Source organism: Podarcis muralis, chromosome 4, assembly GCF_964188315.1.
Source record: "Podarcis muralis chromosome 4, rPodMur119.hap1.1, whole genome shotgun sequence".
Taxonomy (NCBI): domain Eukaryota; kingdom Metazoa; phylum Chordata; class Lepidosauria; order Squamata; family Lacertidae; genus Podarcis; species Podarcis muralis.
Genome location: NC_135658.1, coordinates 279367 through 305431, shown reverse-complemented (window position 1 = coordinate 305431; position 26065 = coordinate 279367). Strand labels below are relative to the sequence as shown.

Here is a 26065-nt window from a genome sequence, read left to right as displayed (position 1 = left end):
AAGCGTTCTCAGGGACCTCCATGGCCATGTTGCCCCCCCCCCTGCAGTTCTGGCTTCCCTGGGAGGAGGGCAGGAGCCCAGCCCACCCAAGACAGGCCTGATGAGTTGCCAAGGAGCCGCCATGGGACTTTTTGCTCCCGTTTATTCTGAACGCCTTCCAAATGTGACCTCCCGCCACACCCAGCAGCTCCCAATTGAAGTGCAGAGTGTTTGAGGACCGGGAGATTTGCAGGGAAACCCAAATGCTTGTTTACAAAGCTATTGTACTACCAACCTTACTATATGCTTGTGAAACATGGACCACTTATAAACGCCATCTCCCAACTCCTCGAAAGATTCCATCAGTGGTGTCTCCGAAAAATTTACACATCACTTGGAAAGACAGGCGAACTAATGCCAGTGTACTGGAAGAAGCAAAGATCACCAGTGTTGAAGCAATGATTCTTCAACATCAACTTCGTTGGACTGGTCATGTTGTGTGGATGCCTGATGTTGTTGTTTAGTCGTTTAGTCGTGTCCGACTCTTTGTGACCCCAAGGACCAGAGCACGCCAGGCACCTCTGTCCTCCACTACCTCCCGCAGTTTGGTCAAACTCATGCTGGTAACCTCAAAAACACTATCCAACCATCTCGTCCTCTGTCGCCCCCTTCTCCTTGTGCTCTCCATCTTTCCCAGCATCAGTGTCTTCTCCAGGGAGTCTTCTCTTCTCATGAGGTGGCCAAAGTACTGGAGCCTCAGCTTTAGGATCTGTCCTTCCAGTGAGCACTCAGGGCTGATTTCCTTAAGAATGGATGCGTTTGATCTTCTTGCAGTCCATGGGACTCTCAAGAGTCTTCTCCAGCACCATAATTCAAAAGCATCAATTCTTCAGCGATCAGCCTTCTTTATGGTCCAGCTCTCACTTCCATACATCACTGCTGGGAAAACCATGGCTTTAACTATACGGACCTTTGTTGGCAAGGTGATGTCTCTGCTTTTGAAGATGCTGTCTAGGCCTGTCATTGCCCTTCTCCCAAGAAGCAGGCGTCTTCCAAAGCAACTACTCTATTCTGAACTTAAAAATGGAAAGCGTAATGCTGGTGGTCAACAAAAGAGGTTTAAAGCCCTGCTCCAGCGGCAGCCCCATAAGCAAGGCGGCCCCCAACAGCCCAGCTCCCCCTCCCCACCTCTTGTGCAGGAAGACAGTGGCCCAGTAGTTCTTTCAGAATACTTTTATTTATTTTATTTATTTATTTTTTACATACATTTTGTCATGAGCAGGGGCTGCCTTGTCCTAGCCCAGCAGACAGGAGTGCTTGTGTCAGGTCCAGAGGGGCAGAGGGTTGTCCAGGGGGTGGAGCGGCTGTTGGCAGGAGCATGTTCGGGTCCGGGGGGAGCAGGTGGGCCAAGGCTCCCCACACGTCTGTCGGGGGTGGGCAGGCTCCCTGGGTCTAGAAGCAGCCCCTCTGGAGAGGGGCAGGGGGGAGCCGGCTCTCGAGGGCTCAGCATAGGGCAGGAAGGGGGCAAGGGCTGCCGTGCCCCCCAGCCGCAAGTAAAAAAGGTGAAGACCGAGGGCATCTCAGCCTGGGAGGAGAGGCAGTGGGGGGAGTGGCTGTGTCCATCAGGCATTCTCCCCATAGCGGAGCAGGGCAAAGGTGTGGGGGAATAAGCAGCCTGGCCAAGGTGCCACCAATCCAAGGCTGGCCAAGGGAATTGTAGAGTTGGAAGGGACCCCCAGGGGTCATCCAGCCCAACCCTCATCAGCTGAGCTGCCCTGAATCAATGCCTCTTCCTGCTGCCTGGGGGGAAATGGTCCGCAGCTCCTGCCCAGAGGAGGACAGCCGCCCCTGTTCCTTGCTTTAGATGCCCAGAAAGGAATCGTGGGATTGTAGAGTTGGAAGGGACCCCCAAGGCCAACTAGCCCACCCCCTGCGGGAGGGGAGGGGAGGGAGCCACCTGCCCGTCCGCCTGCCCAGAAGGCCGCAGCCTCTCCTCTCTCCCACCTGCAGCCGGGCTGGGGGGCGGTTGTCCCCTCCCGCAAAGAGCCAGATAAGTGGGGCGGGGGCTGCCTTGGAGATAAAGTGCAGAGAGAATCTGGGAGGGGGGAGAGCAAGGGGTGAGGGGGGGCAGCTCTTGGGGTCCCAGACCCCCGGGATAGTTGGCAAGGGGGTGGCCAGAGCCTCTGAAGCCGGCAAGCAGCAGCTGCTGTGGTGCCCACCAAGGGAGTTCTCCCCCATCCCCAAAAATAGTCCTTGGAGAAGCCAAGCGGGCGACGCTCCCTCCCCCCCCAAGCCCCCCGCCCTCAGTGCACCTATAGCTGCCTTGATAGCGATTGGCACCGTCACACTCAGCTGCCAGAGCCCCCGCCCAGTGCTGGGGGGCAGGCCCCCTGTTGAGGGTCCAGCCCCCCACCCGAGCCCATCGTCCTTAAGGCCGGCAGGTGGGCAGGAGGGGGAGCCCCGCGCCCCCCCGGGCCCAGCCTGCCCCCCGGGGCTACTGCAGGTAGCGGTAGGCCTTGAAGCAGTGGTTTCCAGAGTCGGCCACAACCACGTGGCCGTCGGACGTCAGCGCCAAGCCCTGCGGCCCGTAGAGGGGGTCCGCCGTGGTGTTGATGTAGGAGAGGAAGGAGCCTGCGCTGTCAAAGACCTGGAAGGAGAGCAGCCGGAGGTCAAGAACCCTCCAAGTGAGGCAGGGGCAGGGAAGGGTCTTTTCAGTTTACAAAGGGGGAAATGCAGGTGTTTTAACTATGGATATTGGGGAGTGGGCTGCCAGGGGAAAAGATTCCCCCCTCCACCATCAGCTCAGGATCATTTGACTGCCAGGTGGCTCAAGAAAGAGACTCCAGGCAAATTTTTAGGTGAAGGCAAGAGAAGATGGTTTCAGAGCATGTGCAGAGCGCAGCCCCTGGGCTTGGAGTGGGACTGCTTTGAGGTCAGAAGGTGAAGACCCCTGGGGCTCTGAGGTCTCTCTCCTTCAGAATCAATTCCACACCCACCCATGGGGCTGGCTCACGGCCCCCCACCCCCCTTCACTGGCCCCCAGTACCTGGATGCGGCTGTTGCCCCAGTCGGCCACAATGATGTTCCCGTTGGAGTCCACGGCGACCCCCGTTGGGGCGTTGAACTGCCCGTTCCCCTCGCCATGTGAGCCAAACTTGAAGAGGAACTCTCCGTCAGCACTGTACACCTGGGGGGGGGCAGGAACAGGGTTGGCCAAGTGCCCCTCCCCTTAGGCCTCTCTGCCCTCCCTGCCCCACTGGGCTGTGCGATGGGAGGGGAAGGAGGGGCTGGCCTGGCCTGCCCCAGACATTGGGCACTGAGTCCCCTCCTGCCCCCAAAGGGACAAACAGGATGGCGTGCAACACTGGTGTCAGAAGTGGGATGGCATGCTGTACAGTGGACCCTCCAGATGCGAACTTAATTCGCCCCAGGGGTCTGTACTTACCCTGAAAAGTCTGCCTTTGGGGACTGACTTTGGGAAGGACACCCCCCCCCCCGTGGAAAGAGGCTGAGGGGCCTGGCCTGCCCCATACACTGCACACTGGATTTTCCCTGCACCCAAAGGAACAAGGCTCTGTGGGGACCGGAAGATTTTGCCCCCTTTAGTAAGATGTTTGTCTCTTGCAGCATTGCAAGACTTTCTCAAAGCCGAGGGTCCCCCTCTGGCCCCCTCAGTCCTGCTGGTGTTTTATTTCTCTTCGCTGGGCCCCCAAATCCAAACCGACCGGTTCCCTCCAAAGGGCAGGGGGAGCCCCGCTGGGGGAACTGAGAGGAAGATGCCTCAGTGCCCCCCCCCCCCCCTGAGCTCCCAACCACAAGGACCAGCCCAGGGCATTTTGCCACTTGAGGCAAAACACAGAAAATGGACAAAAGGGGCAAGAGAGGAAGCCTTGGGACCTGACCTGCAGACAATGGGGGTGGGGGGCGCTGGGCTTCAGTGCATTAGCCCCCCCTCCCCGCCTGGCAGGAAGGCGCTCTGAAGGCCACGTGGGGTGGATCCTGCCGGGGATCCGCTCTCACTCACCTTCACGGAGTGGTTGTGGAAGTCGGTCACCACGATCTCGTTCTTGTTGTTGACAGCGACAAAGTGCGGCCCTGAGGAGGGAGAGGGAGAGGGAAGGAGACTTTGCTTGCCGCCCCCAGGAGGGGGCTGTGGGGGTCAGGGGCATAGGCGCCGACTCCATGGGGCTTGAGGGGGCCCGAGCCCCCTCAAAAATTCGTTTGGGGGGGCTCCGCCCCCCCAATAATCTCCGGCGCCCCTCCAGCAGAGCGCCATCGCCGCCCCTCCCCCAGCCCAAAATGCACAGGGAGGGGCGGGCTGCATGCCTCCTGCCCTCCCTCCCGAGCAAAAGCTCCACCCAATTTCCTTTGGAGCTGATTAATAGGCGCAGCACGCTCTCCCCTATTCGCTCACGAGGAGGCGGCGCCACTTTATTTGCATATTCATGAGCTTATTTATTATTCATGAGCTTTCCCGGGCCCCCCCAATATTTTTTATAAGTCCGCGTCCCTGGTCAGGGGTCAAGAGGGGCAGAGGTGGGGGCTCAGGAGAAGACCCTGTGGGAGAGAGGGGGCCAAATCCACGTGGCCACAAGGTGGCAGGATTCCCAATGGATCTTTCAGTGGATCTCTATCTCCGAAATCCCCCCCACACACTGCAAAGTGAGGCCTGAAGAGACAAGCCATCAGTAGGGATGTTGTAAGATGTGATTCCTGCATTGAAGGGGCTGGACTAGATGAGCCCTGGGGGTCCCTTCCACCTCTCCACTTCTGTGATTCTATGTCTTCCTCCACCTGCTTCTTTATTGCACCTGAGAGCGTCTGGATCAGGACCAGGCCATGTGGGTCGGCTTGGGGAGACCTGATCCTTTCTCCTCACACTCCTTTCCCACCAAAATTGCACCCAAGCATGCCTTTTCTTGGAGAGGCAAATGCTCAGTTTTCAGCAGATGATAGCTGGGTAGCCAAACCACAGTTTTGTCACAAGAGGGCGCCTTTATTTACAGGAAATTGGGAGGGAGGAAGGAATATACAGTGGTCCCTTGGGACTCAAACAACCTGGAACCCAAACACTGCAAACCCGGAAGGAAGTGTTCTGGTTTGTAAAAAAATTTTGGAAGCTGAGTGTTACGCTGAGGTCTGTCTGTTTTTGCTATTTCTTTTGCGTTTTGTTTTTGTGACTGTGTGAAACCCAGTTCAGCTGCTGGTTGACTGATTGTGTGACTGCAGTGCATAGTTTATCGCTTTCATTTTTCATTTTATCTATCTCGTTAGATAGAAAAAAATCACGTTAAATTGCTGTTTGAGGGGTTGTTTTTAAGAGTCTGGAACGGATTAATCCATTTTGCATTACTTTCTATGGGAAAGAGCGCCTTGGTTTTGAAATGCTCTGGTATTGGAACGGACTTGTGGGGCAGATTAAGCCTGAGAACCAAGGGACCCCTGTCCAAACCAGCCTTCCTGCATCGCAGTGGGTTGGACTGGAAGAGCTTTGGAGGTCCCTTCCTGTTCTCCCCTTCTGATTCTCTGTCAGGCATTCCTTGGTTGCGCTGCCTGCATCACTGGGGGGTCCCTCCCAACTCTTCCTTTCTGGGGGGGGGGGGCACAGGCAGAGGCATGTTAGTCACCACACCAGCCGCCAGAAGGGTTAGTGGCAGGGAAGAGACTCCCCTGCCGGCCACAAGGAGCCCGAGGTGCCAAGCCAGCGACAGAGCAGAGAGCGCAGGAAAGCCCCCTCCCCGGACGGCCAAGGGGTCCGGGCAGCCCTGGACCCCCGAGGCGGGCGGCAGAGAGCGCTCGCCCGCTGGGCCCCGGCAGAAGCCCAAGGCATGCAATAAGAACAGGGAACCTGGCGTGGATTACCGTCGAGGGTACCTGCAAACTGGCGCTCCGAGGTGCCGCGGCTGCCAAACTTGGTCACCAGCTTCCCGTTGGACTGGAAGATGAAGACGCAGCAGGCCTTGTTGTCCACCACAATGATGTGGCCGTTGCGGTCCACGGCCACCCCCTTGGGGCCCATCAGGCGACCGGCTCCAATTTTGGTCTGGGGGGCGGCATCAGAGGGAGAAATAAACAGGGGGGCCCAACACCCTGCCCGGCCCCAGTGGGTGCCCATCAGGTCACGGAGGAGCCCATGTGGCAAGGGGACAGAACTGGGTGCCCCACATTCAACCCCCCCCCACCCTGGGTGGCATCTCCAGGGGACAAGGGAAGGTCCAAGAGAGGAGAGACGCTGCCAGCCAAGGCAGGCATAGTGAGCCGAGAGCCTGAGCTGGCCTAAGGCCCCAACTGTGACCCCACACACACACATGGGGTCTAGATTTGGGGTTCAGCCTTCAGCTCTGGCCCATCTCCCCCAATGCACACACAGCCTTTGGCCCTCCTGCTATATTCCCCATCGCATCACCTGTCCCACTTCCACCTGACTCTACCTGGGCAGGTGTGCAGCAGCTCCCTCCTTAGGACCCGGTGGGGACATTGGGTTAGTCTAACCACCAGGTCCTCAATGGGACCCCCGAGCCCACCCCGAATATCCTGGACCCACTGAGGGGGCCTTCCCTGCACAGCCGCTGGCCTGGCGGAGCTGCTCAGGGCACCTGAGGGCACCAAGTGGGCAGGTCTTTGCAGGAAGTGGAAGGGCATGGCCCTGCCCAGGCAGTTCTGCTGGGGGTCGCCAGAGACCCTTTGGGTGCCCCCATTAATGCAGGAGGAGCGGAAATTCCCCTCTGCCGCCTCCTCCCTTACCTTGAACTTGCCCTCGGGGGAGAAGATGCTGACCCAGCGATTGTCGTAGTCGGCAATGATGATGTCCCCGTTGAGGTCCACGGTGACCCCGGTGGGGCGCTGCAGCTGGCCTGGGGAGCGGCCCCGCACCCCAAAGCGCAGGCGGAACTGGCCCTCGTTGGAGAAGACCTGCGCCAGGCGGGAGAGAGAAAGAGGGCGTGAGGGGCGGCCCCATCGCTCTCCCCAAGCGGGCCCTGGAGGGGGGCAGGGGGGCGCTCCCTACCTGCACACACTGGTTATTGCTGTCGGCCACCACGATGCGCCCGCTGCTGGAGGTGGAGATGCCCTGCAGGTTGGTGAACTCGCCCTTCTCCCGACCGCGACTCCCTGCAGCCAGGGGGGGGGGGCACAGGGGTGAAAAGCAGCCCCACATCTCATGCAGCACCCCAGGAAGCAGGCACCCCACGCCACCCCCACTCAGCCCAGGAGCTCTCCCTGCCCCATAAGAATTAAGGAATTGGGAAGATCTGGAAGAAAACGAATCAGGTTCATGTGCGCAGTTGGTTGGAATGTGTCGGGAAGATGGGGTTGACCATTTTCAAGACTACGACTCCCATGATCCCTGCCCTGCTTGGGCTGATGGGAGTTGGAATCCAACCACCCCTGGAGGTCCAGAGGTGCCTCACATCTGGCACAGAAGGTGGTTGGGATGTTTTTATTTTGATAATATCTTTTGTATTTCATATTCTTTTTTTTCATTAGGAACGTTTCTCACTTAAAGGGCTGAGAAATTTTCATAAGGTTCTTTAAAAAATAAATAAATCACAAATTGTTGAGGAAATGCAGAGAATTGCATTAAATGAAGAAGTTACAGAAGCAACATTGGCAGGTTTGTCTGTCTCTACTCATAAGTCAGTCCCGGTATGATCATAGGAATGCAGTCCTGCTATAATTCTGGGCTCAGCCACGTGTTGGGACGCCTCATTGCTGAGCTCCCTGGGGAAAGTTTGGGTTACAAATGGAATAGCCAGCAGCTAAATTTGAAGGAGGCCATTCTGAATCACTGGGTTGCATCTAACAAAGTAAGACTAACCACGGAACAAGTTCCTCGTGCCCACTAATTTCAATAGGTCTACTCCAAGTAGACTTTAGTTGGAATAATATTGTTTTTGCCAAAAAAAAAAAAAAAAAACTACCTATAGCAGCAGTAGCCAAAATGGCATCCTCCTCCATATGTTGGACTCGCATTAGCCATACTAGTTGAAGCCGATGGGAGTCCAAAAACCAGTGGTAGAAACTGAGATATGAAATCTAGGAGCTAAATGGCACCTTCAACCGAGGCGGTGGGGATTTTTTATACTGTGAACCGCCCTGAGACCTCCGCGTATAGGTCGGTATATAAATTCAATAAATGAAATAAAATAAACAGAAGATGCGCTCTGTACTCTGGCTCACTGGGGGGTTCAAGGCATGCTCACCTGGAGCTTCCTTTGCACAGCTTCAGTCGCCAGGCAAAAACGGTTCTTTATCGGCACTGGGCCGATAAAGACCAATTTGTGGCCTTGAAAATGGGTTTGTTGGTTTGTTTCCATTTCTGTGTGTTCTCATGCTGTATGTTTATGCTGTGAACCACCCTGCGATCTTTTCTTTTTTGCCTTTTTTTATCCAGTGGACGCTCGGGTTGTGAATGTCATCCGTGTGGGAAGCACGTTCACAACCTGCAATGTTTGCAACCCTCAGCGCCGCGTCTGTGCACGCACAGGTTGCGATTCGGCGTTTCTGCACATGCGCAGGCACTGAAACCTGGAAGTAACCTGTTCCGGTACTTCCGGGTTCGGCGTGGTACGCAACCCGAAATTACGCAACCCGAAGCGTCTGTAACCCGAGGTATGACTGTATAGATTCAGTAGCTGTTTTAATTTCAGCAGATTATAAAAAGACACTTTGTAAGGGGCTTGTATTTTTGCATCTCTTTGAATAGCAATGAGGTAATAGTAAAGTAAGAAGCCAAGAAGAGCCAGCGTCCTGTTCTCCCAGTGGCAGACCAGTGGCCCACAATGGGAAACCGGGAACCAGGGTCCGAGCGCAGGAACAATGCTTTTCCCTGCTGTGGTTTCCAAAATCTGAGATTTTGGAGCATTGCTGCCTCCGACCTTGTGATTCGGGGCCAGGCAGCTGCTGGGCGCTGCACCCGTGCGGAATGACCGCTCCCCCGCCGCTCCAGGACCCCCCTTTGGGCCTGTCCCCATGTGCTGCCCCTCGCTGCCCGGCCAGCCCCCCAGCGACTGACCCACACGGAAGATGAGCTCGTCCTCGATGGGGTTCTCCTTCTTCTTGCCACTGCTGTACATGCTGGAGGGGCGGCGCACGGCCTTCTGGCGGATGTGGCCGCTGCTGGGGGACTTGACGCGGCGCTTGACGTCGTCCGGGGAGGGCGGCACGTCGGAGGCCTTGACGGCCTTGACGCGGAAGGGGCTCCCGCGGATGGGCTGCCCGTAGAGGCGGATGGAGAGCAGGTGGTCTCCCTCGTGACGCGGCGTGTAGAGCAGCTCGTAGGTGCCGTTCTTGTTGTCCAGCACCTCGTGACTCAGGGCCGAGCCGTCGGGGGCCGTGGCCTCGGCCTGCAGGCAGGCGCTCCCGCTGCGCACCAACTCCCCGTCCTTGTCCTTGGTGGTGACGGTCAGCGAGGCGGCCTGGCCCACCACGGCGTGGCGCAGGCCCTCCCCTGTGGCCACCGTCTTGTGGGCGATGGCGCTGGTGGTCAGCAGGACGCCCAGGTTGAGGATGGACTTGCGCACGCCCTCCGTCTCCACCACGTAGTCCACCTGGGCGTTCTCGTGCGGCTGCTCGGGGAAGTCGCGGCCGGCCAGCTCGCTCAGCCGCTCCGTCATCTGCTTCTTGACCAGCAGGACCTCCGTCTCAGAGCCGTGGTCCAGGGCCTGCTCCGTGAAGCTGCAGCTGCTCAGGATGTTCTCCTGGCCCTGCCGGAGCGTGTCCAGCTGCGCCTGCAGCACCTGAGGGGGAGGAGGGAGGGATCAGAGAACGGCGGGGCTGGGAGGGACCCCCAAGGGGCATCTAGTCCAGCCACCAACAATGCAGGAACTGCATCTCAAGAATCCCTGGCCAGAGTGGCTTTTCGGGCAGCACAACCAGCTCAGGGCCACACGGAGCCCAAAGTCCATCCCTGTCCCTGACAGAATCATTCATTCTCTCATTCATTCATTGAATTTACAGTGGTGCCTCGCAAGACGAAAAGAGTCTGTTCCGCGAGTCTCTTCGTCTAGCGGTTTTTTCGTCTTACGAAGCAACCCGATTAGCGGATTAGCGCTATTAGCGGTTTAGCGGATTAGCAGCTATTAGCGGATTAGCAGCTTAGAAAAGGGGGGGGGGGCGGAAAAAAATCGCAAGACTCGCAAGACGTTTTCGTCTTGCGAAGCAAGCCCATAGGGAAAATCGTCTTGCGAAGCAACGGAAAACCCTTTCGTCTAGCGGGTTTTTCGTCTTGCGAGGCATTCGTCTTGCGGGGCACCACTGTATATACAGTGTTACCTTGGTTTAAGAACACCTTCGTTTATGAACAAATTGGATTAAGAACGCTGCAAACCCAGAAGTAGGTGTTTTGGTTTGTGAACTTTCCCTTGGAATAAGAACATGTTCCACTTCCTCTTGAGTGTGTTTCATTTGTAAATTGAGTCCCCCGCTGCTATGGGAAAGTGCACTTTGGTTTAAGAACAGACTTCCAGAACGGATTAAGTTCGTAAAACAAGGTACCACCGTATCACCCTATACCCAGAGGTCTCAGGGCGGTTCACAAAAAAGGTCACAATATATAAAATCAAAATAAACACAATAATCCAATAACCCCCCCCAAAAAAGACCCACATTTTAAAGGGTATAGGATGTTGATTAGGGCAGCCAAAGGCACGGTGCCCCACAGCTCAGCCCCAGTGTAGCCGAGAGAAAGCGCCCAGGACCGTGCCTCCCACAGAATGCTCTGCCCTTTGGCCAACCAGCCATGCGCTCTGCAGTTTTAAGAGCGAGGGAGGGGCTGGCCACCGGCCAGTTGGGGGCCCATGCCAAAGACGGGGAGGGAAAAGGCAGCCGGGGTGGGTGGGGCTGGACGTTGGCGCCCCAGAGACGCACTTCATTGTTCCAAAGAACAATTGTTTACAGAAGCCCGTATTTACGTTCTGCCTGAACTCTCACAAAGAGCCACTTGTGGCCAAGTCACCAGGGCCCCGGGGGGAATCTCAGCCAGACCTGGCCCCCGGAAGAAGCGAACTGGAGAAGAGGGCCTCTAGGCATGCGCAGAGAGCCACTGCCCCATCCCCATCCTCCAGGAATTTAAGAGAGAATCTCTGAAACAGCACATGGGAAGATCTCTGGGAAACAGAGGCTCCGTGAAGAGGCTCTTCCCCACCTTCCTGAGCTCTGGCGCTCAGCGCAGGGCAGCATTGTCCCGGCCCAGGCTCACCTTCTGCTTGGCTCCACACAGGGCCTCCAGGTCCCGAACCAGCAGCCCCTTCCGCTGGTGCAGCGCCTTCTCCAGCTCGGCAAAAGTGCTCCCAATCTCGGCCACGGCATCGTTCTTGCGCTCCACCAGCTGCTGGCTGATCTCGGAGACCAGCCCGATGGCCGTGGTCAACTGAGGCAGGCTGGGGGGCGGGAAAGGGGGGGTCAGTCCAGCCCCTGCCTGCAAGTGCCACCCCTCCACCTCCTCCTGGGCAGCGCCACCCCCCCACCCCTCCCAGGGCGGTACCGGCTCTTGATGGCGTCCAGCTGCTGGCGCAGGGAGGCCTTGTGCTGCTCCACCACATCCCGCAGCGGCACCGTCACGTGCTCCCGGTGCTCCCCCACCGTGCACTCGTGGCACATGGCCGTCTCGCAGGACTCGCAGTAGTACTCCATCATCTGGCGGGGGGAGGGAGAGAGAGGCAGAGGGCAGTGTTAGAAACTGGGGTAGAAAACCTGGGTTTCAGTCACCACAACGGAATGCCAAGGCGCCCCACTGATCAGCTGATTTGCAAAGTGGCAGCTGCACAAATCAGTTTTTAAAAAAATATGTTTTATTATGCTTAAACACCAACAAAAAAAACCCCCATGCATTTACATCATTTGTTACAAGAAATGCAAAATTAACAAAAAATAAACTCCTAGGTTTTGACAATAATAAATCTTCTTAAGGTACATCTAACTTCCCATCGTCTCCATACTTCATTTAATATTTACTAACTTATTGCATAAACCAACTCATTCATTTTATAATAAAGTATTATTTCTCCTGTGTCCTTGTTTCTTACTTAGTACAGCTACAGGAGTAATTTGAAGGCAGCGACCAAGTTCACACTGCAACAACTATTCTTAAGATATGTTTTGAAAACTTCCCATTTTGCAATAAGTACTTGTTTTCAATTATCTTTCATTTTTTCGGTTAATTTGGCTAGCTCTGCATATTCAACTAATTTTTGTAACCATTCTGACCTGGAAGAGATTTTATCACTTTTCCAATTTGCCGCTATTAGGATTCTCACAGCGACAGTGGCATATGGAAAAATTTCTCTTACATTCCTAGGAATGTCTGGTCGTGTAATTCTGAGTAGAAAAGCTTCTGGGGTTTTTTATAAATGAAAGCCTAAACATTTTTTTAAAAGTTCTCTATACAGGGTGCTGCACGAATCAGTTGGCTCCCACCAACGGATGTGTCGGTTTTGGTGCTCAACAAGCCACGTGATCCGCGGGCAGATCAGCACAGAAGGCGCACCTTGAGGGGCTGCGCTGCCCCGCTGATTAGCTGATCCACAGAGCAGCATGGCAACGAAAGACGAGTTTCTTTGGGTGCCATGCTGCCCCACAAGCCAGCTGACTGGTGTGACATGGCAGCAATGCCAGCCAGCCAGATGGAGATGGTAGTCGCCAACCCTGGTGACAAGACTTCCTTGCAAAAGGCTGGTTACCTGTCACAAAATGCGATGGGCACCCAGTTAGTTTCGGGTGCAGTGAGGGGTTGGCCCATTCCCCCACCAGTGCCAGAACAGGCCCCTCCCTCCTGACTCGGGGGGGGGGGAGCTCCGCAGAGGAGGAGGAGCCTCCGCTCGGCCTGCGGAGGGGTCCCAGGCGCCCCTCCCTGGTGAAGTGAGCCTGGAGGGGCCCAGCAGGCCAGGAAGGGGAAAGGGGCAGGGTCCCCCGCCTGCACCCCCTGGGGCTCACCTTCCCCTCATGGTTGGGGCAGGAGAGAGACTTCCCCGGCACGGCGCTGACCGAGTCCAGCATGGCGGCGGCCGCGTCTTCGTGGCTGGCGCTGTCGGGCTGGCGCTGCAGCACCTCCATGAGGTTGGTGATGAAGAAGTTGTTCTGCAGGGCGGCCACCCCCTTCTCGGGCAGGATGGAGGTCTGGCGGCAGACGGGGCAGGAGAGGGTCAGGCTCTGGGGCGGGATATAGTTCTGGAGACACCTGGGGCAGAGCAGGCAAGACGAGACACGGGGGTCAGGGGGCCAAGCGCCCACTGCTGGGGGGGGGCAAGGAAGGCGGCGGAGGCAGAGATGAAGCGGGGAGGGGGAGTGGCAAGCGGAGGGGTGGAAGGGCAGAGGCGAGGGGGAGGGGAGACAGACACAGAGGTGAGATGGCCCCAGGTGGGGGTGGGTACAAAATGAGTGGGGCTGAGGAGCAACTGACCACTGCAGTCTGTGGGGCTGGGGTCCCTCCCCAAGTCAGCCCTGTGCCCCTCTCCGGGGAGGCCAGCCTTGCCCTAGAAGCAGATCTCTCTTTCCCCGATTCCAGCACGGCCCGGGGTTGGACTTGATGATCCTTGGGGTCCCCTTCCAACACTACAATTCTGCACCCAGCAACCCTCCTGGGGCTTAAGCTGCAGGGGGGTCTGCTGGGGGCGCAGCTTTGCTCAAGGTCTCTCCCCACTGACTTCCAGGAGCACAACCCACCCCCAAGATCTTCAAGGCCAACTTGGGGCCCTCCCAGCTTCTCCTTGCAAATCTCCCCCAGAGCCAGTCACCCCCTGCCCCTCCCACCCCAAGCAGAGCCAGGCGGCCGCTCTTCGCCTGCAGCGCCCCCACCCCAAGCAGCCTGGGGGTGGTACAGCACCAGCCCCCCCTTCCTGGCTCCTCTCTCAGGTGGGAAGCCCCAGAATCACCTTCTCTCTCTCCAGACCCCTCCTGCCTCTTGGTTTCCCCAGCCCCCCCCCACCTGAGCCACTGACTCCCCCCCAACCTGCCCCCCAGTGAGGTCACCCCTTGGGCAGGAGGCAGGACCATCTGCAAGGTCACACGGACTGACGCCCGGCAGAAGATCTGGGCACTCTCCGTCCCCATCTGGCAGCGGCTTCCCAGATCTGAGCACAATGCTGGAAGGGAGCCAGCCCCACGTTGGCTCAGGGCGGGCGAAGCCAACCCCTCCCCAGACAGGCCTGGCACACGCTCTGCCCCTCCAGCCGCAAGGGGTCATTCTCTTCCGTCCACATAGCCCACCCTCCCTGAAGGCTCAAGGGGCAGGAGACCCGGAGAGAGGGCATCAAATCCAGGACCCACTGCAAATGGAAAGATCACAGGAATCAGCTCCCCTTCGCCTCTGCCAGGGGGGTCGGCAACTACCCCCCCCAGCCTCCCTCGCTGACCCTTCTGCCTGGCACCTCTGACACGCTCAGCAAATTCAGGAAGCTCGTCTCCCCATCCATCCCCCCAGGGCCCACCCCGACTGTACCAGGTCGCCATCCTCCCCCCCCCCACCCCCAGCCTTGAGCCCCCAATCTGCCACTCTGCTCAGAGGGCGAACTCCAGGCCTCCTTGACCTGGGCTGGCATTTGGCTTCCTGGCCTATTTACAGACTACAAATACAGCGTCTGCTTGCTTCCTGCCAGCGCCTGTCCCTGGCCTGGCTTGCAAAGGAGGTGAAGCGGGTGGCAGGCGACAGACTGTGCATGTGTAAAGAGGCAGAACTGGCAGAGCTGTCTCCCCCCACACACACACCCCAAGGACAACCAAGCCCAGCAAGGCTGCTGCCCCCAAGTAAGGGGGCCCAATGCCTAGGTGGCCACTCTGCCAGGGCCAAACTGGGCATGGCGGCCAGTCTAATGGCCAGCGCCAGGCTAGAGGAGCTTGCAGCCCAGAGACTTCTGGCTCTGTAGCCGTTTCCCAACGCCGGGAACCTGTGCATGACCCAGGACTGTTTTGCCAGGGGGTGTGGCGCCCATGAGCCCCTCCCTGCCCTTCCTTTGTTCCCACTGAGAAAGGCCCCTGAGTCAGCAGCAGAGCGCTGGATCCGATCCTCTGTGGTGCCAGATTAGGGCGTGTCCTTCAGAGTCTGCATGAAATGGCTCACATGCTACTAGATCAGACTTCCTCAACCTCAGCCCTCCAGATGTTTCTGGCCTACAACTCCCATGATCCCTAGATAGCAGGACCAGTGGTCAGGGGTGTTGGGAATTGTAGTCTCAGAACATCTGGAGGGCCGAGGTTGAGGAAGTCTGGGCTAGAGGGAGAAGGTGGAGCCCAGAGTGGTCCTGGCATGCAGGGGTTTTTAAGAGGGTCCCCACTGCACGCCCCCCACAGCCCACTGTCCTTGTGGCCCAGCTCAGAAGTCCCAGAAAGAACCAGGGGTGAGCCCTGCCGTGATGCAGCAGCAGAAAAGGCCAAGACCATTGTTCCAAGGGATCGAAGAGCCACTCAGGCAAACCCGGCAGAGGGTCCAGCATTCTCTGCAACTGGATAATTATAATTATAATAATTTATTATTTATACCCCGCCCATGTGGCTGGGTTTCTCCAGCCACTCTGAGCAGCTTCCCACAAAATATTAAAAATACAATAAAAATGCCATCTCAGCAGGGGGAGGGGCCAGAAGCAGAGAGGAAGGATCCTGCAAGTACATCACTATCTTGCAGCCATGTGGTAGATGCTGATGTATGCCTTTAACTTTGGTAATGTAATACCTTTCAATAAAAAGCTACTTTTTTATTAAAAAAAGAGAAAGGAGGCGCTTCCTGGCCTCTGTCCTCCCCAGGGCAAAACAGAAAGGTGTCTGTCAGACTGCGCTGGTGCTCCAGGACAGACCCAGAAAATGACAGCCCCCTCCCCTCCTGTCCCTAGCAGTCCCCGGCTGAAAGCGCTCCAAGGGGCCCTGGTGGCTGGCAGCCCCTCCTGGCTGGGGACCCAAAGTCCCTCTTGCAAGGCTGGAGCTGCTCCCAGGCCAGCTCAGGAGCAGCAGCCACACAGCAGGCACCCAGATGGGGGCTGCATCTGCCTCACCAGCGCTCAAACCCCCCCCCCCCCGCCTCATCTCCCCATGTGACAGATGCCGCCGCTGCCCTCCTTCCTCCGCCCCACATAAGGCAAGCAGGAAGATGGATCAAGGGGCGCAAGTCTGAGGTGGGCATCTTCCAGAGGCTGGAGGGACATCCCAGGACACTCGGCAAATGAGCTTATGAAGCTCATTCAAGGCTGCAAGCTGAACCTGCTGAGTTGCCAGATATCTGAAAGCTGAATGACTGTGTAGCACATTATATGTGCTAAGTGGCTTCCCAATGCCAGAATGTCTGCATTATCAACACCTGCTTATGAATTGCCACTCTTAACCATGAAACTGCCGCTCCCTGTGGCTTTCTTTGTTTCAGTTCCCTCTGATCTCACTTCTCTCAGTTCCCCCACAGCCAAAACCAATCATCGGTGCACCAGGAAGTCAGGATAAGGCTCCATGCATCTGACTGCAGTCCACGACAGCTTGTGCCACGATCAATGTGCCAATCTTTCAGGTGCCACAAGATGCCGGGTGTTGCTTCTGCTGTAACCAGCTGGCCTGGCTGCCCCGCCAGAAACTCCTCTTTCAATTGCACCCAACATTCTTTAGCTGACGCATTATTTTAAGAAAGGACATTTGGGCCACCGTCAGCCACTTAAAATACATTCGCCGTTTCAGAAATCGATAAAGAGGCCTTGAGAACCTAAGAAATGCCCTGCATCTGGATCAGGCCCAAGGGGGGTCCTGCATCCAGTTGGGGGGGGGAAGGGCCAACAGATGCCAGGGCACAAGAGCCTCTGCCCGGTCTCCAAGAGAGGAGGCAGAAGGCAAGAGAAAGGCAAAGAGTCAAAGCCACTTCTGCCCAGAATTAAAGCCTTGCAGACACAACTGATGCCAAACCGCACAACTCTTCTAGTCCTCATGAGGGATGGGAGAGGCTCCCTGCACCCAGGAGGGAGGGAATCTCGACTCAGCCGATGCCTCGTCCACCCACACCCAAGGGAGACAGAGTCCCGAAGTCCCCCCCCCCCCAAAGCAGCCTTCCCGCCGCCTGCCGGGCTCAGCCGAGGAAGCCGCATCACTGCAGTCTCCGCAGGGAGCTCGATCCGGAGCAGCCGGGCTGGGGGCGCCCCCTCCGGGCCAGGCGGCGGCGAGGGGGGGGCGTCTCTCACCTTTCGCAGAAGGTGTGCAGGCAGGGGAGCACCTTGGGGTTGTGGTAGCGGTCCAGGCAGATGCTGCACACTAGGAACTGCTTGTCGATCTGCCGCACCACCGGGCTAGAGCTGGACTCCCGCTTCGCCATGGCGACGGCCGGGGGGGCGCCCCACTGGCACCCTCCTCCTCCTCCTTCTTTGCGGATGGCCTGCCAAGGAGGGACAGGCAAGGGGTGACCCCCGACGGCCACAGGCGCGCACCCCACACCCCTAGAAACCCGGGGTCCCCCCCAATTTCCCTCCCCTGCAGGGCCGGGGACTCCCACAACACCCCCTCCCCACAAATCGGTTAGGACCGGCAGCCCCCTCTCCTCATCCGAGCTCCAGCTCAGCCCCGGATCCTGGGGGAGGCGGAGGAGGGACCCACCCCCAAACACCAGCCACGCGGGCGGAAGCGCCGGCCAAGCCCAGGAGATGCCGCGGGAGAGGAGGGGAGGGGCGGCAGCATCCCCACCTGGCCCGCCGAGCCCCCTCCCCCGCCGCCCAGGCCGGAGCCCGGCCCGCCTCAGCCTCCCGCTCGGCCCGCCCCCGGGCGCGCTCACCCAGCTTCTGCGGGCGACGGGGGCGCCCTCGGGGCCCGCCTCTCCGGAGCCCCCCGCCAGCCTTCCGGCCATGGCGCGGCGGCCCGGGGGACCTTCCGGGTCTGGCAGGAGGGACGGAGCGCGGGCGGGCGGGCGGGCGGGCGGCGGCTCCTCCCCTTCCCCTGGAAGGCAGCGGTGTGCCAGACCGCTGGGCCGGGAGGCGGAGGAAGAGGAGGAGGGCGCTCGCCCAGCCCGCCCCCTCCCTCCCCCGACAGGCTGGGCCGGGGCCAAAGGGCGCCTCCCCGCCGCTGCCCGGGGGGGGGGGGGGGGGCTGCAGAGGCATCCGCCCCGCCCCCTTCCGCAGGGGCCAGCCTGGCACCCCCCCCCCGTCGAGGCGCCCGCCCCCTCGGGGCTCGGTGCCAGGCGCCCTCCCCCCATGCCAGCCCGGGGAGGGGCGCCCCCAGGACCGCGTCCCGGCCCCATCACTCACCGGGCGGGCTGCTCAGCGGGAGGGGCCGGCCGCCTGCTGCGCCCCCATCACCCGGGGATGTCGGCGGGGCGAGGCCCGGGATGCTGCACCCGCGGGCGGCGGCGGCGGCGGCGGCGGCGGCGGCAGCTCCCGATCCGGCTGGGCTGGGCTGGCTCAGCGCATCCCCTCGGCGGCCGGAGCGTACCACTGCCAGCGCCGGGGGTGGGCGGGCGAGAGCGGCGCTTTCTCGCTGGCCGCCGGAGCCCCGCGGAGCCCCCGCTGCCTGCTCGCCTCCAGCCCCTCCGCCTCCGCTCTGGCCAGCGCCAGCCCCCGGCCCCGGGAGCAAGGGGGTGCCCCGCCTCCGCCCCCCCTCCCGGCGCGCCAATGGTCGCGCCCGCCGCGCCGAGCTGCGGCGGCTCCTCCGCAGTGCCCGAGCGCGGAGAAGCGGGGCCGGCGGCGGCGGGTGGGGTGGGGGGCGTCGAGCCCGCCCCCCAAGCCCGGCGGGCGAGGCGAGGCAGCAGGCGGCGAGGGAAGGGCCCTGCCCGCCAGGGGGAGGCGAAGAGGGAGCGATGGTGGTTGTCATGGGAACTGCATCTCGGTACCCGCGGATGCTGCTGCAGGGGAGTGGCAGGAGGGGGAGGGGGCTTCTTCGCACCAGGAAGGGTCCTCGTGTCCGCCCCGCCCGCCCCCCCGCGCGCATCCTTTAGGAAGGTCAACCCCGCGGGGAGCCACCCCTTGGAGCTCAGGGCCGCAGGGGCCCCCAGGAAGGGCCCGATCCAGACTCCCCCCTCCCTCTTTAAAGCCTCCAGATGTCCAGGAAGTCTACCAGATCGCGGGCTCCTGAATTCAGTCTTCTCTTCTCTTTCCTGAATCTGCTGCCCGTCAAATGAGCGGGTGACTCTGAGTTCCAGTCCACGTCAGGAGGGCCTGTCTGCTGGATCAGACCAGATGCCTCTCTGGCCCCACATCCTGTGCCCCACACTTGCTAAGCAGGTGCTCCCATGAAGCCACAAATAGGCCATGAGCACAAGAGCTCCCTCGCCCCATATCCTCCTCGGAGGTGATATGAGGAGGGAGAGACTTGGCTTCTGATAGGATCTTAAAAGGATGTTTTAAAAGGCTCAAAACCTCAGGAGAGCCAGCTGGGTCAGGCCTTCCAGTCCAGCATCCTCTTCGCAATCAGATGCACAACAAAACTCTCCCCCGTGAATCTGTGCTTTCCTCTGCTGAAGCCGTCACAGCCTCTTGTGGAAGGGAGTTCCACAGTTGAACCATGTGCTGCATGAATAAATACTTCTGAGCTTCATTTGATTCCCATAAGTATTTGGAGGGAATGAGAGAAACGTTTCTGCTCACTTTCTCCAGGCCTCACCTAATTTTATAAGCATCCACCATGTTGTGTCTTCCTCGCCTTTCAGCTAAACTAAAAAGTTCCAAAGTCGCTCCACTCCCTGGATCATTTTGGGGGTCCTTTTCCAAAAAACGCTCCCAGTTCAGACCCAATGAGCATATATGGAACATTAAGGTCTTTTGCCTCAACAGACATCACTTTACACGTATTCACATGGAGATGCACTGGCCATTTCCCCTCCCATTCACTCAGTTTGGAGCCTCCTTTCGGGGCTCTTTTTGTTCCAACCACTCTGAACAATTTGGGTGTCATCAGCAAACTTGGCCCCCACTGCTCACTCCTCCCTCTGAGCATTTATGAACAAGCTAAAAAACTCAAGTCCTGATCCTGATCCTTGGGGTCAGGGGTGCCACCTCAGTCTCGGGGTTGTGGGTGCCCCAGCAGGAACTCTTCCTCCTCCTCCTCTCATCTGCAGCCAGGGAGGAACCCTTTTCTGCAGGGCGGGGCAGAGAGACTGTCTCTGCATCAGAGACCCACTCCCCAGAAAAGGCTGCTTTGCCGGATGGCTGCATAGGACGGATGGGTGGAGTATTATTATTATTATTATTATTATTATTATTATTATTATTATTATTATTATTATTACATTTGTGGGGGCCTGGCTCCCACAATTATATTCTAGTGGGTGCCCAAGCACTCACAGCCCCCTGGCATTGGCGCCCCTGCTTGGGGGACTCCACTTTCTGCATTCAGAGAGTTCTGCATGTCTTCCGGCTTTCTGCTCCTGCAGCTTCGCCAGTTCCAGATGCACAACAGGCCCTCCTCTCCTTTTGCTCCTTCCCTGCTTAGCTTCCTCGGGAGTCTTTGGTCAGGGACTTTGTCAAAAGCTTTTCATCCCACTGTGATGCCACTCTGCCATGGATGCTTCCGCTGCGATTCCTGCATCGCGAGGGGTTGGACTAGAGGACCTTTGGGTCCCTCCCAGCTCTCAGATTCTATGACCCTAGACCCCCAGAATTCTACAAGAATTCTACAAGGAAGGCTCAAGCAGTATGTGGAACGAGAACTCCCAGAAGTGCAAGCTGGATTTTGAAGGGGCAGAGGAACCAGGGACCAAATTGCAAACATGCGCTGGATTATGGAGAAAGCTAGAGAGTTCCAGAAAGACATCTACTTCTGCTTCATTGACTATGCAAAAGCCTTTGACTGTGTCGACCACAGCAAACTATGGCAAGTTCTTAAAGAAATGGGAGTGCCTGATCACCTCATCTGTCTCCTGAGAAATCTCTATGTGGGACAAGAAGCTACAGTTAGAACTGGATATGGAACAACTGATTGGTTCAAAATTGGGAAAGGAGTACGACAAGGCTGTATTTTGTCTCCCTGCTTATTTAACTTAGATGCAGAATTCATCATGCGAAAGGCTGGGCTGGATGAATCCCAAGCCGGAATTAAGATCGCCGGAAGAAATATCAACAACCTCAGATATGCAGATCACACAACCTTGATGGCAGAAAGTGAGGAGGAATTAAAGAAACTTTTATTGAGGGTGAAAGAGGAGAGCGCAAAATATGGTCTGAAGCTCAACATCAAAAAAACGAAGATCATGGCCACTGGTCCCATCACCTCCTGGCAAATAGAAGGGGAAGAAATGGAGGCAGTAAGAGATTTTACTTTCTTGGGCTCCATGATCACTGCAGATGGTGACATCAGTCGCGAAATTAAAAGACGCCTGCTTCTTGGGAGAAAAGCAATGACAAACCTAGACAACATCTTTAAAAGCAGAGACATCACCTTGCCAACAAAGGTCTGTATAGTTAAAGCCATGGTTTCCCCAGTAGTGATGTATGGAAGTGAGAGCTGGACCATAAAGAAGGCTGATCGCCAAATAATTGATGCTTTTGAATTCTGGTGCTGGAGGAGACTCTTGAGAGTCCCATGGACTGCAAGAAGGTCAAACCTCTCCATTCTGAAGGAAATCAGCCCTGAGTGCTCACTGGAAGGACAGATCCTGAAGCTGAGGCTCCAATACTTTGGCCACCTCATGAGAAGAGAAGACTCCCTGGAAATGACCCTGATGTTGGAAAAGACGGAGGTCACAAGGAGAAGGGGACTACAGAGGATGAGATGTTTGGATAGTGTTCAAAGCTACTAGCATGAGTTTGACCAAACTGCGGGAGGCAGTGGAAGACAGAAGTGCCTGGCGTGCTTTGGTCCATGGGGTCACAAAGAGTCGGACACGACTAAACAACAACAACAGACCCCCAGAAGACACCTGAGCCTCTCTTCTCTGGGTCTGGAGGGAGCCAGGCTGGTGGGTGGCAGGGGCCTCATCGCAGCCTCTCAAAAAGCCTCCCTCCTGCTCAAGGGGCATCAATAGGGCAGGGGTGACCCAGGAAGGGCAGGGCCAGGCTGCACCCTCTCTCAGCAACACTCAATCATTGGGGCAGCAATACTCACCCACTGGATCAAGCTCATGCCCAGCCCCCTAGGCCAAGACACCCATCCCCCTGCCCCTACCCACTATCCGGGCACTATCTGGACACTCAGAGGCCTGGCTGCTGCAGCCGTTTCCCTTCCCTGGTTGCTACACAAGGAGTGCCCCCCTCTGCCAATATCCTCTGCCCCACTTCCCCACGGCCTTACCGTGCCATGGCAGGATCATGTCCTCACTGCATCAAGGCTCCCATGGCTTCTGCCCCACAGCCATGGGGCTGGGCACCTGAAAGGCAGCAAAGGGAGGAGGAGGCTGTAGCATCACTCAGTGGATAAAAGCAGGGGGAAGAGGGAGCCCCCCCAAAAAAACCCCATCAGAGCCAGGCCTCCAGTCATCCAGCATCTCCTGGCACCCAGAAGAAAAAATCAAATAAAGTATGGCAGGGAGAAGGGAGATTCCCAAAGGGAGGTGGGTGGGTGCAAACTCCTTCTTGGGGTGGAGTTCTAATAAAAATAAAATAAATAAAATAAAATAAAAATTTATTGCCTATACCCCGCACCATCTGGCCGGCCCTCCCCAGCCACTCGGGGCGGCTTCCAACAAAACACTAAAATACAATAACCAATTAAACATTAAAAGCTTCCCTAAACAGGGCTGCCTTCAGATGTCTTCTCAAAGTAGGGTAGTTCTTTTCCTCTTGGACATCTGGTGGGAGGGAGTTCCGCAGGGCGGGCGCCACCACCGAGAAGGCCCTCTGCCTGGTTCCCTGTAACTTGGCTTCTCGCAGCGGGGGAACCACCAGAAGGCCCTTGGAGCTGGACCTCAGTTTCCAGGCTGAACAGTGGGGGTGGAGATGGTCCTTCAGGTATACTGGGCCAAGGCTGTTAATGCTTTCAAGCCCCCCCCCCCCAACTCTCCATGGCCATGCTTTAGTTGAGATTCCTGCATTGCAGACTAGATGACCCTTGGGGGTCTCTTCCAGCTGTACAGCAGCAGCAGCAGCAGCAGCTCAGAGAGCGCTCTGGAGGCAGACCCGCTGCCTTGGGAGTCTAGCCCTCAGGAGCAGCCCTTGGCCGCCTTTCCCGGCCTCTGAGCAAGTGGTCTGCTGCTGCCGGCGCTCCTCTCAGGCCTCCTTCTCTCAGCTCAGCCGGAGCCACGCAGCTGCTCAGAGGCAGGCGGTGCTGCTGCTGCTGCTGCTGCTGCTGCCGGTGACGGCATGGATGTCCGCTCCTTTCCGCTGGCGCTCAGCCCTCGGAGGCCAGCCAGAAAAGACGCCTCTGCCCCGCCTGGCTTGGCGGCCTCCCTTCTCTCCCCGTCGGCTCCCGAGGCCGCTTGGCCCAGTCCGTGGCTCCACGGTCCGCCGGCCAGGCAGCTAGCCCCCCGCGAAACGGGCTCGACTTGGGGCGGAGAGCGTGGCTTCGCCGTTGGGCTGTCAAGAACTGGGGGTGTGGTGTGTGACCTAGGCGCAAACGGAACCCCCGGCAGGCGCCGCCGAGAGGCGTCTGGAGAGCAATCTGAGCCAGGACTGGGTCCCGTGGGGCGAGGGGAGGCGCTCGTGGGTCCAGCGACGGGCCAGGCAGCCCTTGGTCGCGGCCTGAAGGCAGCCGGGTCTGCTGGGCGCCACAGGTGGGAGGTGGGAGGCGAAGAAGGCGCAATAGAAGTTTGAGGAGACTCCTGCTGCATCGCAGCGGCTTGGACTGCATGAGCCTCCGAATACAATTCCTTGATTCTACGAGATGCTCTGTTTGGCCATCCATACAGCAACAACCTTGCGAGGTGGCCGATTTCGAGCGCCCCGCCTTGCAGCCGTCGGAGGCCCGGCACCTACCCCTCGCACGGGCGCATCCAGGCTGGACGAGGGGGCCGGTGGCCGGAGGGACCCCCGTCGAGGGAGAGGGGCCTTTCCCCGCAGGCCGGTTCCTCCTCTCGCCCACCCGCGCGCGTGCCAACCAAGGGAGGAGCCACGCCCAGCCTCTCCGCCCCCCATGATCCTCCGGTTCCCGGGCCAAGCGGCCCCCAGGCGGGGCAGAAGGCAGCAGGAATGCGGCCCGGCTGGTCCAGCTCCCTTTCCCGGCCGCCGCCCCCTCTTTCATCTGGGTTGTTGTTGTGCTCGGGAGTCGGGACACAAAGTCGTTCTCCCTCCGCCCGCCAAGAACCGCGCAGCTCCGAAGCCAGGAGCTCCACCGCATTCCCCCCCTAGATGCCCCGGGCGCCCTTGTGCCATAAGAGCAGGAGGAGAGCCTGCCAGGCCAGACTACCTTGTCCAGCATCCTTACAGGGGCCAAATACTCCTAAAAACCTAGGGATCGAGACAGACTGCCTCTGGAGCTGGAGGTTCCCTAAGACCCTCAGAAGAGCCCGTCTAGTCCAGCCCCCTGGCTGCCCAGGGGCCAACCGGGTGCCCCGGGGGAGGCTGCCTTGCAGGACCCGAGCGCAAGAGCCTCTCTCTGCATCTGCTCTGCCCTGCATTGCTGCTGCCTCGGACGGGAGACAGAGCAGAGCCATCCTGGCCAGTAGCCTTCCCAAGCCCTCTCCGCCTCCACGAATTTGCCTCATCCAAGTTGGGACCCACCATCGCCTCCTGCTGCGGGAGGGAGTTCCGCGGTTTCGCTGGGCGCTACCCCCGCCTCCGCCTCTGCAGAAGCGTCCCGTCGGGTCGCTCCCCCCGCAGCGGCTCCGGGCTCTCGACGGGGCTGCCAGCGCCGCGGTCCTCCTCGCCTCCGGAGCCCGAAGACCTCCCTGCGCCGCAGTCCCGGGGGCGCCTCTAGAAGCCGCGCAGGGAACTGCTCACCTGTGCAGGTCCCGGGCAGAAATGCCGCCCGTCCTCCGCCGCCGCCGCCGTGTCCTGCGGAGCCCGCGGGGTCCAGGCCCCAAAGAGAGCGACCCAGGAACAGCCCCCGCCGTCGGGGAGACGCCGCTCGCTCCGCTTTTGCTCGGGAGTTTCCTCCCGCTTTGCTCGGCGCATGAAAGGCAGGCGACCTCGCCCAGAAAAGGTGGCGACGCCGAGTTCGCCCAGGTCCTACCTGAGCAGGTATCAGGGACCGCAGGGACCGGCACCGCGGATTCGCTCCTGGACGGAAGGCGGTCCTGCGCTGCGCCCCCTGGCGGCGCATTTCGGAAGAGCCGCCGGGGGCTTGTGGCGCCCCCTGCCGCCTGGAGAAGCCCCTGCTCAACGGAGCAGCATCTCGGCAGGTAAAGGCCAAAGGTGAGCGTCAGGAGCGGCGCTTCTTCCCCCGACATGTTGAGGCTGGACATTTCCTTCCACTTCTGGCGAGCCAGGGAGGCTCAGCAACGCAACTGGTTGGCTCCGGTGGAGCCGAGCTCTTTCTCCTTCAAGGAGCCGCCATCCCTCCAGGCGATGAGAGTCTGCGTCCGACCCTGTGATTCTCCGAAGGCCTCTCCGCTCCCCCCCCCCCATCTATTAACGTGGCTCGTTTCCCTCCCATCCTGCATCCTGCAGCCGACATCTCTGGTGAGTTCGAGGGTCTCTCTCTGAGTTCTGTTTTTTGTCCCCAGATCTAGCCTCACCAACGCCTCTCTGGAGAAGAGCGCTAAAAGCAAGGAGATCCATTTTGTAGTCTGTGTGATGGGAAGGTAAACTGGATTCCAGGGCAGGAACAGGAATCTGGCCGGGAAAGAATCAGGGGAAGATTTGGTTAGGTAGGAGCAGGAAATGAAGGAGTCAGGAAGGAAGGAAACCCCCCATGGGGTCAAAAGCTTCAAAGCAGTCTTTGTTGTTGTTGTTTAGTCGTTTAGTCGTGTCCGACTCCTCGTGACCCCGTGGACCAGAGCACGCCAGGCACTTCTGTCCTCCACTGCCTCCCGCAGTTTGGCCAGACTCATGTCTGTAGCCTCGAGAACACTGTCCAACCATCTCATCCTCTGTCGTCCCCTTCGCCTTGTGCCCTCCATCTTTCCCAGCATCAGTGTCTTCTCCAGGGAGTCTTCTCTTCTCATGAGGTGGCCAAAGTACTGGAGCCTCAGCTTCACGATCTGTCCTTCCAGTGAGCAGTCAGGGCTGATTTCCTTAAGAATGGATGCGTTTGATCTTCTTGCAGTCCATGGGACTCTCAAGAGTCTTCTCCAGCACCAGAATTCAAAAGCATCAATTCTTCGGCGATCAGCCTT

General features: G+C 58.4%; 1 protein-coding gene across 6 annotated transcripts; it reads right to left on the bottom strand.

The window, feature by feature from the left end:
• Window positions 1-1197: 1197 nt before the first annotated feature.
• Window positions 1198-22222, bottom strand: TRIM3 (tripartite motif containing 3). Of its 6 annotated transcripts, none has more exons than XM_028725485.2 (12): window positions 22147-22222; window positions 17118-17308; window positions 12910-13153; window positions 11462-11613; window positions 11177-11357; window positions 8993-9716; window positions 6986-7089; window positions 6724-6891; window positions 5842-6022; window positions 4004-4074; window positions 3026-3166; window positions 1198-2626 (listed from the first exon to the last, which is right to left on the bottom strand). In XM_028725485.2, exons 2-12 carry the CDS (start codon window positions 17246-17248, stop codon window positions 2474-2476), a joined length of 2250 nt encoding a protein of 749 aa, XP_028581318.2. In that variant the 5' UTR covers window positions 17249-17308; window positions 22147-22222; the 3' UTR covers window positions 1198-2473. The 6 variants fall into 6 exon arrangements, with proteins under 6 accessions (XP_028581318.2, XP_077782921.1, XP_028581316.2 ...); XM_077926795.1 differs by lacking the exon at window positions 22147-22222 and adding an exon at window positions 18171-18408; XM_028725483.2 differs by lacking the exon at window positions 22147-22222 and adding an exon at window positions 17702-17864.
• Window positions 22223-26065: the final 3843 nt, after the last annotated feature.